At 38.5% G+C, this 13,926-nt stretch overlaps 1 protein-coding gene across 1 annotated transcript in view; it reads left to right on the top strand.

Annotated features, from left to right (window-relative positions):
• Window positions 1–13,926, top strand: part of ENPP3 (ectonucleotide pyrophosphatase/phosphodiesterase 3) — a 98,533-nt gene that overhangs the window by 44,565 nt on the left and 40,042 nt on the right. Inside the window, exons 16-17 of the mRNA XM_006885024.1 lie at window positions 11,463–11,529; window positions 13,279–13,366. Of these exons, the coding sequence (XP_006885086.1) occupies window positions 11,463–11,529; window positions 13,279–13,366 (155 nt within the window). The remainder of the gene's footprint in view (window positions 1–11,462; window positions 11,530–13,278; window positions 13,367–13,926) is intronic.

Raw genomic sequence — 13,926 nt, 5'->3', positions numbered from 1 at the left:
TACTCTTTGTTGCAGAATTACTCTGTTGGAGCCAACTTGATGGGAGTACATTTTGGGGGAGTTTTTGTACTAAAACTGTGAAGTCTTTGTGGCACATGGGGTTGGCACTTAACTGCTTACTGAAAGTTATGCCACTCAAGAACCCAGCCACTCTATGTGAGAAACTGTGACAGTTGTCTTCACAGAGATGACAGTTGAAGGAACACCGGGGATATCTCTGCTCTGTTTTGGGGGTTGGTGGGGTGATGTGTCTCTGTTTCTCAGAATCAACTTGGTGACATTGGAGATAGGATTTTGGTTGTTAATTTAATATTTCCTATATTTTTAAAAAATTTAACTTTATACAAATTTGCATAGAAAATTTGTAAACATTGTGTTTCTTTCATGTACATTGTGTTTCATACATTCTTTCATTCACATTGTTTCATACAATCATTCTCTTACAGTATGTTTTATAAAATCATTCACCTTTGATCTATGCCCACTATCACCCCATCTTTTCAGTTCCCTACTAAAACTATTGTAATTCCTTCACTCCCATTTTTTAAATATTCTAGTGTTTTTTTTCCATGTGTATGTGATATTATTAAGTAGTTTTCTGTTGTTGCTATTGTTAAGTGCCTTCCAGTGGACTATGACTCTGAACAACCCTATGAGCAATATAGCTGAATCTTGCCATTTCCTGCACCAACATCATGATCTCTGTCCTGTTCAAGCCCATTGTCTTGTCTCTATGTCAGTCCTTTTTATTGAGAGTCTTTTTCTCTTTCTCAGAACTTTCACCTTTCCCAGCATGATGTCTTTTCCTAAGGAATAGTCAGTCCCTCTTGCAAACACGCCCAAAGTATATGGGGAGTTTCACCATTCTTACCTTTAAGAAGCATGCTCATTTTATTTCCTCTAAGACAGTTCATTCTTTTGGAAGATCATGGGATATTTCATTCCCTTCATCAAATACAATTCAAGAGCATTCATTCTTTCTTAATCTTTCTTAGTTATTGTCCAACTTTGACTGAATATGAAGCAATTGAAAATTACTTGGGTCAGGTAAACCTTAGTCTTTAAACTGACACCATTGCTCTTTAGCACTTCAAAGAGATCCTTGACAACAGATTTTCCCAATGTAACACATTATTGTTTTCTTCACTACTCCTACCATGGGTCTTAATTATATAATCAAATAAGATTAAATTATTAATAACTTCAATCTTTTCTCCATCTATCATGATGTTGCCTACTGGTCAATTTGTGAGGACTTTTGTTTTCTTAATGTTGAGATACAATTTATATTAAAGGTTTTGATTTTTAGTACATGCTTTAACATTACTTTCTATAAGCAAGATTTTGTCATTCCTGCTTAATGCATAATGTGGGTTGTTTGAGTTTTCCTTCTATCCTGATGGCACATTCTTCTTTCTATAATCCACCTTCTTGATTTATTTGCTCAGCATACCAACTGATTAGGTGTGGAGAAGGGATATCACCTTGGCGCAAATACTTCCTGATTTTAAACTATGTAGTGTTCCCTTGTTCTGTTTGGACACCTGCTTCTTGGTCTATGTATACATTTCCCATGAGCACAATTGAGTATACTGAAATTCCCATTCTTCTCATTGTTACCTATAATCTAGCATTATTCACAGACTTGAATGTCTTTGCATAGTTAATAAATTCACAAGAAAACATTTTTCTGGTATTCTTTGCTTTCAGCTAAGATTCACCTGACATTAGCCAGGACATCACATCCCTCAGGTGTACTTAAGTCTTCATTCTGACATTGTGCTATTTGACACTCTGGAGAAGTCTCTGACTGCAGATTTTCCCAATGCAACTCCTCTTGATTTCCTTACTGTTGTTATCAAAGGTGTTGATTGTGAATCCAACCAAAATGAAATTGTTAACAACTTCAATCTTTCCCCCTCAATTTCACCTTGGCCATTAGCAGTTTGTGTGTACATTTGAGTAGTAATTTTTATATTAATAGCTCTTCCTTGTATATGTATGAATAGTATCTTATCACAACAGTCATGATACATTTTAAAATTCTAGTTTCATCTGTAACTGTGATTCCATTTCTCTTTAATCATCCATCCTATGATTGTTTGATTCAAAGTAATCACTGCCAGTTCATCTCAGTGCACAGATGCCTAGGATGCCTGTCTTTATACGTTCTATTTAATTTTTGATGATTTCCAATTTTCCAACTAGATTGTATTGGTTTCTTTTTTTTTTAGGCGATTGTAAGATGTTTATATTTGCTATTATGTACAGTAATAGTTATCCATAATTCACAAAAATATGTGAGTTATATTTTTTTATTCCCTTTTTAAGGTAAAATTGAGTTTCAGAAAGGGGGAATAAATTTATTTCATTTCACAGAACTACTAAGTTGCATAACTAACTCCCAAATTATTTTTTTTAATGTAAGTTGTTTATTTTTCATTTCTTATGTTTTATAACTTTATAAACTCAAGCAGTAAGACACTAACGAGACCCACAAACTTTCAAATTAGAAGTCATTGCCTATCCATAGTTCCCTGAGGCTGTAAGTCCTGTTGGAGGAGATTGCCTTTTGTTTTCCCTTGGAACTGGAGTGACTGACTGGTGGAGTCAAACCACCAGAGAAGTGTCTTTGGGTTTGCATTGCAACTCCTGTGGATTTTGTTGGTTTTAGGTGCCATTTACTCAACTAAGACTCATATAAATTTTGTAGCCTTGTTTTTATATACTCTCAACCCACCACTGACCTTCCAGTAGGTTTTCAGAGGCAGTAAATCACAGAGGAAAAGACTGCCCATCCTCCTTCTGTGGAACAGGAGGTGAATTCAAACTGTCCACCTTTGGGATTGGAGATATGGTGTCCTGGTGGCAAGAAGCTGCACTGCAATCCTCAAGGCATGTGGTTCGAGGCCACAGGCTGCTCTGCGGGAGAAAGATGTGCAATCTTCTCTCATGCTATTAACTGCCTCTGAAAACTCACCAGAGGATCAGCTATGGGTCGGGTCCAACCCTATGATACATACAACAACAATAACAACAACAACAACCTTTGGGATCATAGCACAGCTTCTTATCTCTAGTCCACCAGGGCTGCTGCTGTTGTTGTTAGGTGCTGCTGAGATGAGGATGCTCATAGCGACCCTCTGAACCACAGATCTAAACCCTGCCCTATGTTCCATCCTCAACGTTTCTGACATCCTCGAGCCCATTGCTGCAGTCACTGTGTTAATCCACCTGGCTGTGGGCCTTCTCTTTCTCTAGTCCTCTCCAAGCATCATATCTTTCTCCAAGGAATAAGGAATAGCTTCTCCAAGCAGCATGCCCAAAGTATGTGAGATAAAGCTTTATCATCTTTCCCTCCAAGGAACACTTTAGCTGCACCTTCTCCAAGACATGTCTCTGGTCTTTTGACATTAAGTGGGTTCTTCAGCACTCTTTTCCAACACTGCAGTTCAAAGGCATCAATTCTTTTGTCATCCTTAGTCATTATCCACCTCTCACAAGCATAGCAAATGACTAAAAAGAGTATGGCCTGAATCAGGTGCACCTTTGTCTTCGAACTGACATCATTACTCCTCAATACTTTGAAGAGGTTACTAACTATAGGACTTTCCAGTGCAATATATCTTCTAATCTCAATTGCTGGTACCAAGTGTATTGATTGTGAGTTCAATTAAGATGACAATCTCAATCCTTTCTCTATCCATCAGATGTTGTCTCTTGGTCCAGTGGTGAGTATTTTTGTTTTTGCGATGCTGAGATGCAATTCTTATTGAAGTCTGCAGTGTTTAATCTTCTGCAACAAGTGCTTCAAGTCTTCCTCACTTTCAGTAAGCAAGGTTGTGTCACCTGCAATAAGGTTATTTATGAGTTTTCTTCCAATCCTTACTCCACATTGCAGATGGATTAAATAGGTATGGAGAAAGGATACAATCCTGACTCACAGGTTAATTCCCTGGGCCAGAGAATTTTGCAGTTTTTCATTCGATCACTAGGTGGCACTGGAGTCTCTATTTGGGATTGGGTTTTTAAAATACATTGTTGTAGGAGTATGCAATGAGGGTTGTAGAGTGGATTACATTTGGGGCTATGGGGTGGGGTTTGGGGAGGTGCATTGTGTACCAATGAGGGAGTTTTTCTTTTGCTTTTCAAGGAGAGGAGCAAATGGGGGGGGACGGGGGAGGGGTTTGTGCGGGGAGAAGGGTGCAACAATGAATGAATGGAATCCCAAAATCTCTGTAGATGTTCATTGAAATGAAAAATAAACAACCTAAATTTAAGAAAAAAAAATACATTGTCAGTAAATTTGTTGTAGGTTTAGGACAATTATTTTCTGCAAGTAAGAGAAATTGTTTCTCTAAAATATGTGACTAAACTAAAATTTGTACTAAATACACAATATTGTTACTAATTTATGCATGCAATGCATACAGCGGAATATGTCCAAATGATGTTGTTATGTGCTGTCAAGTCGCCTGCAACTCATAGCGACCCTATGTACAACAGCTTTGAAGTCTACCGTGTCCTGAGCCAATCTCAGACTCCGACACACTTAATCCCCATTGACCCAATGATTGTATCAATCCATCTCATTCAGGGTCTTCCTCTCCTGCGCTGTTTCTGCACCCTAAGCATAATGTCCTTCCCTAATGACCGGTCCAAATAGAAATATATTATGTGAATATTTACAGTTGGGAGTGTGATATCAACAAAGCTGAAAGGTCTCTGGTACAGACTGAGAAAGTGCTTGTCCATTTGAAGCCTTGACCTATGACCCGAGAATGAGAGTTTAGTTATCAGATTAGAAACTTCTTACAAGTTTTACCACGCTCAATACCTGTCTCTTCCTCTATTTAGTTATGGCATGTGATAAATTATTATCTCAAGGTTTGATTTTCTTTTTCTATAACAAAAGATTATACTAATTTTCCATTCTTTTGCCTCTGTAAATGAGTTTACATCAAAGGAAATTTTTAATATAACTGTAAACAGAAAAATGGAAGAATCTGACTTTTTGTTGGGTTCACGCAATCTCTAACTTTCAAAATTTACCCACATTTTAAATTATACTGTCAGGGATGCTCTATAATTGAATTAGATAACCTGTCCAGAATTGCAGCTTATTTTATAATTTATTATCACCTACTTACTAATTTGGGAGAAAAGGAATCCTGGTGGCATAGAGGCTTGGCTGCTAAAGATGGAAGGTTCAAACCCACTCCATGGCTCTTCAGGGGAGACACTTGGAGGTCTGCTCCTATAGAGATAGGGAATTTGCAGTCATCCACAGGGCCGGTAAAGGCAAGCCTAACTGAGCCGGCCAGAAGGGCATGGTGAGATGGGCATGGGGGCCAGTGCAGAAGGTAGAGGACTGGCCTAAGGGCCAGACACAACCTGCTGACCCCCTCCGGCTCCAAGGTCTTACATCTCCATGCTCGTGTGACCACATGCTTTCCCCCACCCCAACCCCATGGCCTCTTGCTGCTGTTTGCCCCTTTGATGCCTGGTGGCCCCTCCCTGGCACTCTTTCTGAGCCATGGGCACCTGGTTGCTAAGACAGAAAGTCCCAGGCCTCATTTCTGTGTCCAGAGCCAGGGACAGTTACAGACAAGTAAATGAGACAAGGTGTGGCACTGAGAGAGGGTCAGGCAGGGCCTGAGAAAGGGGACTGGGCAGAGATTGCAGTTTAGGAATCCCAATGATTTCCTGTTTTCCTCTGTCATTTGTGGTCATAATTAGTAAAAAATTAACTCAGTATCACCTTAAACCAACAATTATTTGAAAGTGTAGTTTAAGTGTTGTCAGTGCACTTCTCTGGAGAACAAGGGGCAACCTTTTATTTTAGAATATCAGCTGATAAATAAGTCCCAGTGTGCACAATGGGCTTATTTTGTAGGGTCTTTTCTTGTTGTGGGTTTGTTAACTCTGCTAAAATGACTGGTTAGATTGTAGACTTAGAGGTGATTGATCTCTTTATTCTATGCATAAGCAACTTGCAGGGCTAGGTCAGTTATTAGCCAGGTGGCTTTGTAATCCATCCAGTAGGACTGAGCAGATTTTAATCCACCAAGGGAATGAGTTGGTTTTTAGTGTTGCAGGGAGGACCAGGCCTTGAGATTGACAGGAAATTTTGCAATGTTGGGGGAAAAAACCACAAAACACCACAACCACAAAAACCAAAACAAAAAACCCAAACCCAAAACCCAGCAACCCACCCTCATAGAGGTTTAGGGGAAACCTTGAGATCATCAAGAGTTTGGTATGGAGCAAGTGATACTTTTAAATCTTGAGTTAATGGAGTACCTGTACTGAGAACCTCTGGATCTGAATAAAGTTGATCAAAGGTTGAAACACTGAAAATGGACAGAGGCAGTGGGTTGACTGGGCATAGAGAGAAGCGGGCCATCTCCCAGGAGGCAGAGGATGTACAGGAGCTTGGATTATCACGGTGGTAGAAGAAGGTGTGTAGGTCCCTGGAACGTCACCGCATGTGGAGCCACGCATGTCCCCTGGCAGCTCAGGACAGTGTCCCAGGCAGTGTGATGGCAGACAAGCCAGGATCAGCAGCACCATGCTGGGAAAGTGGCATCTTACCTGAGGCCTTGGGTGCCTGCCGAGTGATACAAGCATAGACGTGGGTCATTTGAGGTAAGGTTGAGTGGAGACAGACTCTGAGATGTAAGTAGGTTTCACCCCTACAAAGTAAGCTGGATGTAGGGGTGTAGGGCTGCTCCAATATCAGTAATTTATTTCTGTTGTTTACTGCAAGGTTCTATAAATAATAATCATCATGACTTTCACTTTGTCAGTACTGTTTAAGTATGTTATGCGTTTCCATCATACCCGATGAAAGTAGCACCTGTGGAGGGGGTGGAGTCCTCATTCCTAGCCGTCTTATTTCTACTTAAAATGACATGCACTGAGGATCAATAGATACCCAGGCACTTTACTCAGAAATAGGTGATAGTCTCTGCCCTATGGGGTTTCACTCAGAGAAGATAAGTGTGATAATGATGCTGCTAGAATTCGATATAAGGCTCAAGGAGGCAAGAGGGCTGATTACACTGGTGAGATGTAAATATAGGGAACGTTAGTGGGTTCTCCCTGGTAGGAATGATTCCTGATTTGGGGTTTGAAGATTCAGGGAAGGTTAAGCTGTGTGTGGCAGTAGCTCCTCACCGTGCCGCTGTGCAGTTTGTGTGCTTTACAGACATACCCAGCTAAGAAGATAAGTGGGCACTGAACCCTAACCCTTGTCCCATCCATCAAGCTCTGTGTTTGTAGGAGGAAGGGGATGCCTTGCCTTTGCTGGAAGACAGCCATTGTTCTCTGAATGAAGGACTTCTTTTATTAGCAAGGAGTGTGCTTTTATCCTCAAGTCAGTTATAGATCATTGGTAAATATTAAGTGGAAGATGTATATTGTGTATTTCAGAGAACAACCTCTAGCTGCTATGTGGAAGAGAATGACCTAAATAAGAAGGGAGGGCAGGTAGAAAAATGCTAGTGGTCCCAGCCTCAGCAATCATCAGTGGAAGTCAGAGAGCTATGCAGATAGTGAAGACTACACTAGGCATATGGGATACAGCTAGCAGAGTATGGATGGCTCGTTTATGACCAAAGTTTTCCACAATAGTCCTTGTTTACAGCGTTCCTTCTCATGTACCCATTAGGACTTGTTTTTCCATTTTCATCACTAATAAATAATATTCTGTAAGATTGAAAGAGGGAGAAATATTTCAGCAAGATATTAGAAACGTTGTTTGAGTGAGAAGTAAGAAGGATCTGGCTTAGAATGGTGATGGCAGAAGGGTAGAGGAAGGAACAGGTGGGGAAGATTTTATACAGGATAGGACTTGGCATTTGCTTGGGTATAGAAGTCTTACTCCTCTACTACCTATGCCATTATCCTAATGAAGGAAGAAAACCTGGCCTTGATTTTGCCTTTATTAATTAGACACTGAAAATATAGTGGGAAATGTGTTCCAAAGGATTTCAGACAGTACTTGGAAATTGAGCTAAACCCTGACAGATGAAATCAACTCTATTTTGAATGCCAAGGTCCATTTTTCCATATGCAATTTCCAGAGCCCAATTAATGGTTGGGAAGCATAAGCTTGTGCAACCAGAGGAGCAAATTTCTAAAGCATTTATTTGAAAAGCAAAGGAAAATAGAACTTTGAAAAACAATATTTTTCTCTTTTGCTCCTGAACAAAGTCTTATGTTGTTTATGCAGTTTTTTTTTTTTTTGTTACTGAAAACGTGATATTTATTACAGCTCTTAATTAAACTTCATTGGGAAATGGAAATAAAAATATTTTTTCCTGAAAATAAAAATACAAAGGCTCACTTTTAGATCATATTACTGATAATTTGGTTTTGAAGACCTTTTCCTTCCTTTCATCTATGTTGTTGTTAAGTGCCGTTGAGTCGTAGACAACTCATAGTAACCCTATGGATGAAAGACCTGAACTCTTGTATAACTTTTATCGTTTCTCCAAGTTCGTAGAGTTTCTGGAGGCAAGCTAGTTCAGAAGTGGATGCCTCTCCTATTTCTAAGCTTGTTTTAATCAGAGAGCTCCACCAAACACTGTCCACCATGGATAACATTCTCACATTTGATACGTCAGTGTCATAGTGTTTAGCATCACAGCAATCATGAGTTACTTCTATACAGCAAATGGACAGACCAGTGCTTTATCACTTGAAGAATGCTTGGCCAAAACCATTTAAAACCAGGCCTGAGCGCCACAGATTAAAATCACCCACCTTTGGCTTCATAGCGTAACTTTCTATCCAGTAGGCCAATAGAACTCTCTATGTTGTTAAGTGCCTTTGTGGACAACTCATAGTGACCCTATGAACGAGTAAACACTCCACCCTATTCCTCACCAGAACCAGAAAACAAACCTCTGTAGAATCCAGCTGATCCAAATGACTTCATCTATATATGTTCTAATTTCCCATGGAAATATTAAAACTCTTTTAAAGTTTCAAATTGCTTTCTCGTGCATATCACTAAGTATTCATGGAGAATCAAATAGCCATCATTATTCATTGTCAAAATTTCAGATGCATATGAAGCAACTGGAAATTTGGATCAGGCACACCTTAGTTTTTAAACTGACATTCTGCTCTGCTGGCCTACTGGTAAGGGACTGTACTGTCAACTCAAAGGCATACTGTTCAAACCCACTAGCTGCACACAAGAAAGATAGACAATCTCTCATGTAATTTACTGCCTCTGAAAACTTGCTGGAGGGTCACCTATGGGTTGGTTCTGACTTGACCATATGTAACAAAACAACAACCATCATTACTCTTTGGCACTTTGAGACATCCTTTACAGCAGATTTTCCCAATACAAGCTGTCTTTAATAAGTTTCCTGAATGTCCAGAAAAGAACATTAATTTCTTTTTTTTTATATTAGTTTGCTTACAAAGTTCGTATACATTGTGTTTCACACTATTCTTCATTAACATTGTGTTTCATACAATCATTCCTATGCATTAAGTTTTATAAAATGAATCACCATTGGACTTTGCCCATCATTACTCTTTCTTTTTCAGGTCTCCCCTAGATCCTACCCATTTCCTTCACCCTCCCCAAGTTGTGCAACCCTGTGGTTTTTTCCTCCATCCATCATCACCCCTTTTTTTCTACCCCTTTTCCCTTTGGGTCCCCATACATGTTTTACTAGTTATCTATCTATTTTTTGCAATGATGGTCTTATGCAGTATTTGTCCTTATGAGACTGAGTTAGCTTACTCAGCGTAATACTCTCCAGTGTCTCCCAAGTTACGTAGAATTTTACAAAATCATTGCTCCTTAGTGGGATAGTATTCCCTTGTGTGAAAGTACCACAATTTCTCAGTCCATTCAGCTGTGGTTGGACATTTGGGCTATTCCCATTTTCTTGTGATGATGAATAATGCTGCTATGAACATTGGTATACAAATCTCTGCCTAGTTCTAATTTCCTTGAGGTATATTCCTAGAAGTGGAATAGTTTGGTCATATGGAGTTTCTATGTTCAACTTTTTGAGGAAACACCAAACTGCCTTCCAGAGTGGTTGTACTATTTTACAGTCCCACCAACAATATAAACAAGTTCCTATCTCGCCACATCCTCTCCAACATTATTTGCTGTCCTGTTAAACTTTGCCACTGTTACTGGGATGAGATGGTATCTCATTGGGGTTTTGAATTGCATCTCTTTTATTACCAGTGAATTTGAACATTTCCTCATGTGTCTGTTGGCCGTCCAAATGTCATCTTCTGTGAAAAGTCTTTCCACATCTTTTGCCCATTTTGTAATTGGTTTATTTGTCTTTTTTTATTCTGGAGGTCCAGTAGTATCAGAGCAGAACCTTATTAGAGACTGTAAATTTTATTACACAAAAAGGGCTAGTTCATTTCTTTATTATAATTGATTTCAGTAAAGTTGTTGGCAATGGGCATAACTGTGAGTATGTGAAAGTCAGTGTGTGTGTGTGTGTGTGTGTGTGTGTGTGTGTGTGTGTATTTTCCTACACTGGGAAAGCAAAAGAGAGAAAACTTTTAACCTTTTTAATGGCAGCCTTTAGAAAGAAGGGTGTTTTGCTCCTTTTGTTGTTGTTAAGTGCCCTCGAGTTGTAGATGACTCATGGCGACCCTGTGAACCCTGAACACTTGTGTAACTTTCATTGTTTCTCTATGCCCATAGGGTTTCCAGAGGCAAGTTATCACTCTCTTTAAAGATCAAAATCATTACATTCAATTGCTTTTAAAAATATAGTTTTACTTACTGTCAGAGGGGTTTTTTTAAAGTATTAAAACTAATTATAGAAAATTGCTCAATTCAGTTTTTTAAATGGAAAAAAACAGGCAAAAGACAAGTTCATTGAGTATTAGTAGACAAGTAATATACAAAGCAGCAACAGTGTGAAAGCAAATCCTACCAATTAAAAATAAGCTATGGATACACAGAATATATTGACTTAGCCTTATTGACTGTTTCAATTAAATTGCCATGACTGTTCCTTATTCGTACTTTCAAATGATTCCCTTAGACATCACCACTGTAAAATAAAAATGACTATTTCTTCTAATCCCAAAGATATATTTATAAAGAAGCCAATTTTTCAAAGTAGCATTAATAAAACTATTATAAATCATGTAATCTGTGATGTATAAAGGTGTAGTCAAGTTTGAAGAATTTTTTTTCCACATATAGCTTTAACCATTCTTTTGTCAGTATTTAAAACATAAAAAGAATTTTGAACTGTATTTCTAGGCATTGAATTATATCTCCCACCATTCTATTTGTGTCTCTTTGTTATACATTTCAGCATGAAAATAAATACATTTTTGCTTCATTTGATAGAAAAAAAGGATACATAAATGTTAATTAAGAATGAGCTTTACACAATGGTCTTGCATCTATGTATTTATCAGAATGTAATAATATTATTTCTTTATAGGAGTAATGCATATACATTTTGTGGCGGAGGCAATCATGGTTATAACAATGAATTTAAGAGCATGGAGGTAAATATTATCCTTTTTTAAACAAATATTGTGATATTGTCCAAGATTCTTAACTAAATCTGTCAAGAAAACAAGTGGCTATTCTTGCCTCTATAAAGTTTTCATTCTAGGAGGAGGTTATAGGTAATAAGCATAATAAATGAGTATATAACCTGGCATATTCGATGATAAGTGCAATGGGGAGGATAAAGCAAAAAGTGGAGCTGAATCAAGGTAACAAAGACAAAACCCTGCCCCGCTGCCATCCAGCCAACTCTTACACATAGTGACCCTCTGTTAGATCTCAAAACCTGTCTGTCATAGGAAACTCCCAGTCTTTTCCAACAAAGCTGCTAGTAGATCCAAACCATTAACCTTTTGGGTTGCAACCGAGCAAGAGAGACTTGGTGGTGCTTCAGGTTAGTATGAGAAGACTAGGGTGCAATTTTAAATAGGGTTAAGGGTAGGCCTCCCTGAGATGACATTTGAGTGGAGGCTTGAAGCAATTAACTCTCAGACTTTGCCAGAAGCATATGTCTCAGACAAAGGGGAACATCACAGGCAAACGGACTGAGGTGAGGCTCTGTCTAACTGAAAGGATGCTAACTGGGTGTGCCGCTGATTCGGAAGAATGTGTGTCCAGGTGGATGCACCTGTGAGATCTGCATGTAGAACTGGTAAATTGAGACAGTTTGTCCTGACGATAATAAACTGGAGTTTGAAGCACATGAATGAGCTTAAAGATGCACAGTTAGATGAGATTGCTAGAGATTGAGTGTAGATAGAGTGGAATAGTAAATTCTGATCTCTGGGAAGTTCTACTTTAAGAGTTATCTTTGGGGAGAAACAATTAATTAGCACCCCACCCCCACCCAAAAACACCAAAACCCCAAACAAACCCAACTTGGAAGTAGCCAGCAGTAAGGAAGGAACAAAATCAGAAGCAGACCATGTCCTGAGAAGAAAGTATATGGAGAATTTCACTGTAAAATGCAACTGGTAGGTCCTCAGGAATTATTTTTGTTACCTAATTGTCTTATGCACTTACCTAGAAACAACAATTTTCCATTTAGTAGGGCATTATATGATAATTGAGTTAATTACTTAAAAAATTCTCACCTATCTCTCATATTCTTTCTTGACCATCTTGGGGGGTATCTGTCTGTCTATCCATCATCTATTTATCACTGTTACTGGAATATAATTCCTTGTCTGTACTTGACAATTTCCTCCCAAGTAGTAGGTTTGATAATTTTATTCCAGTTATTTATCATCTAAAACAATTAAATTAATGATAACAACAACAATGTTAATGAAACACACGGCAAAAATATTTAAGTGTCTTTATCCTAATTACAAAGGGGATATTTTAGAAATAAGTTATTTAGGAAGTTGTGTGAAAATGTAATTCTTAGAATGCTAATGTTTCATACTTGAACAATCAGATGAAAGGAAGATTGAAAATAACACGTGTTGCCATGTGTTGAATTTCTAATAACATTGTAAAATGTTGCTGCAATTGTCTTCTCACTGTTGTCTGTATTCTCCTATTCTGTTGACATATGGGGTGCTGGTAAAATGTAACACAGTAGAGACAGTATTGGTTGGAATTTGCACATTATAAAGAGAAAATTTTAACATAATTTCCAAATCCTGAAAAGAAACCTTTACATATACCTGAAATACAAGTAGAACTAAAATGGAAGGGAACATTCCAAGACTTAGTTTTGGTTTTTGGCATCTAGTAATGGTACGTCTTTTACCACCTAGGCTATCTTTCTAGCACATGGACCCAGTTTTAAAGAGAAGACTGAAGTGGAACCATTTGAAAATATTGAAATCTACAACTTAATGTGTGGTGAGTATATGCACATAAATGAACCTGAAAACAATATTTATTTTGGAAATGGTCAGAAATTGAATCCCAAGGAGCAGTTTGCTCTGCATTTAAGAAAACAAAGTTGACAAGATGAGAATTACTTACAGTTTTCAGAAACTGAGAGACAACACTTTTCCATTAATTAGGCACAACGTGCTGATTTGGGAGAATGGTGATGCAGTGGGTTGGTGCTTGGCTGCTAACCGTAATGTTGGTGGTTCCCAGCCACAGGTGGCCACAGGAGAAAACTGTGGCAATGTGCTGCCCTAAAGAAGACTGTATCTCAAAAGCATTCTTGCTGGGGAGTAGGAACCAATCCAGAGCTGACCCTCCAGCAGGTTTTCAGGAGGCTGCAATTCACTAAGGAGAAGAGTTCATCTTTTCCCCACAGAATGGCTGATGGATTTGAACCCCTAGCCAGGGCCACCTTTAAGTTAGCAGTGCAAGTTCCGATGGACTAGTTCACCAAAGCTCCCTAGTTAGGAGTACTCCTATTCTATTCTATTCTATTCTATTCTATTCTATTCTATTCTATTCTA

This window comes from Elephantulus edwardii, unplaced genomic scaffold, assembly GCF_000299155.1.
Source record: "Elephantulus edwardii isolate Elephantulus edwardi_28Jun2011 unplaced genomic scaffold, EleEdw1.0 scaffold00039, whole genome shotgun sequence".
NCBI classification, from domain to species: domain Eukaryota; kingdom Metazoa; phylum Chordata; class Mammalia; order Macroscelidea; family Macroscelididae; genus Elephantulus; species Elephantulus edwardii.
This window is presented reverse-complemented; position numbering and strand designations above follow the sequence as displayed.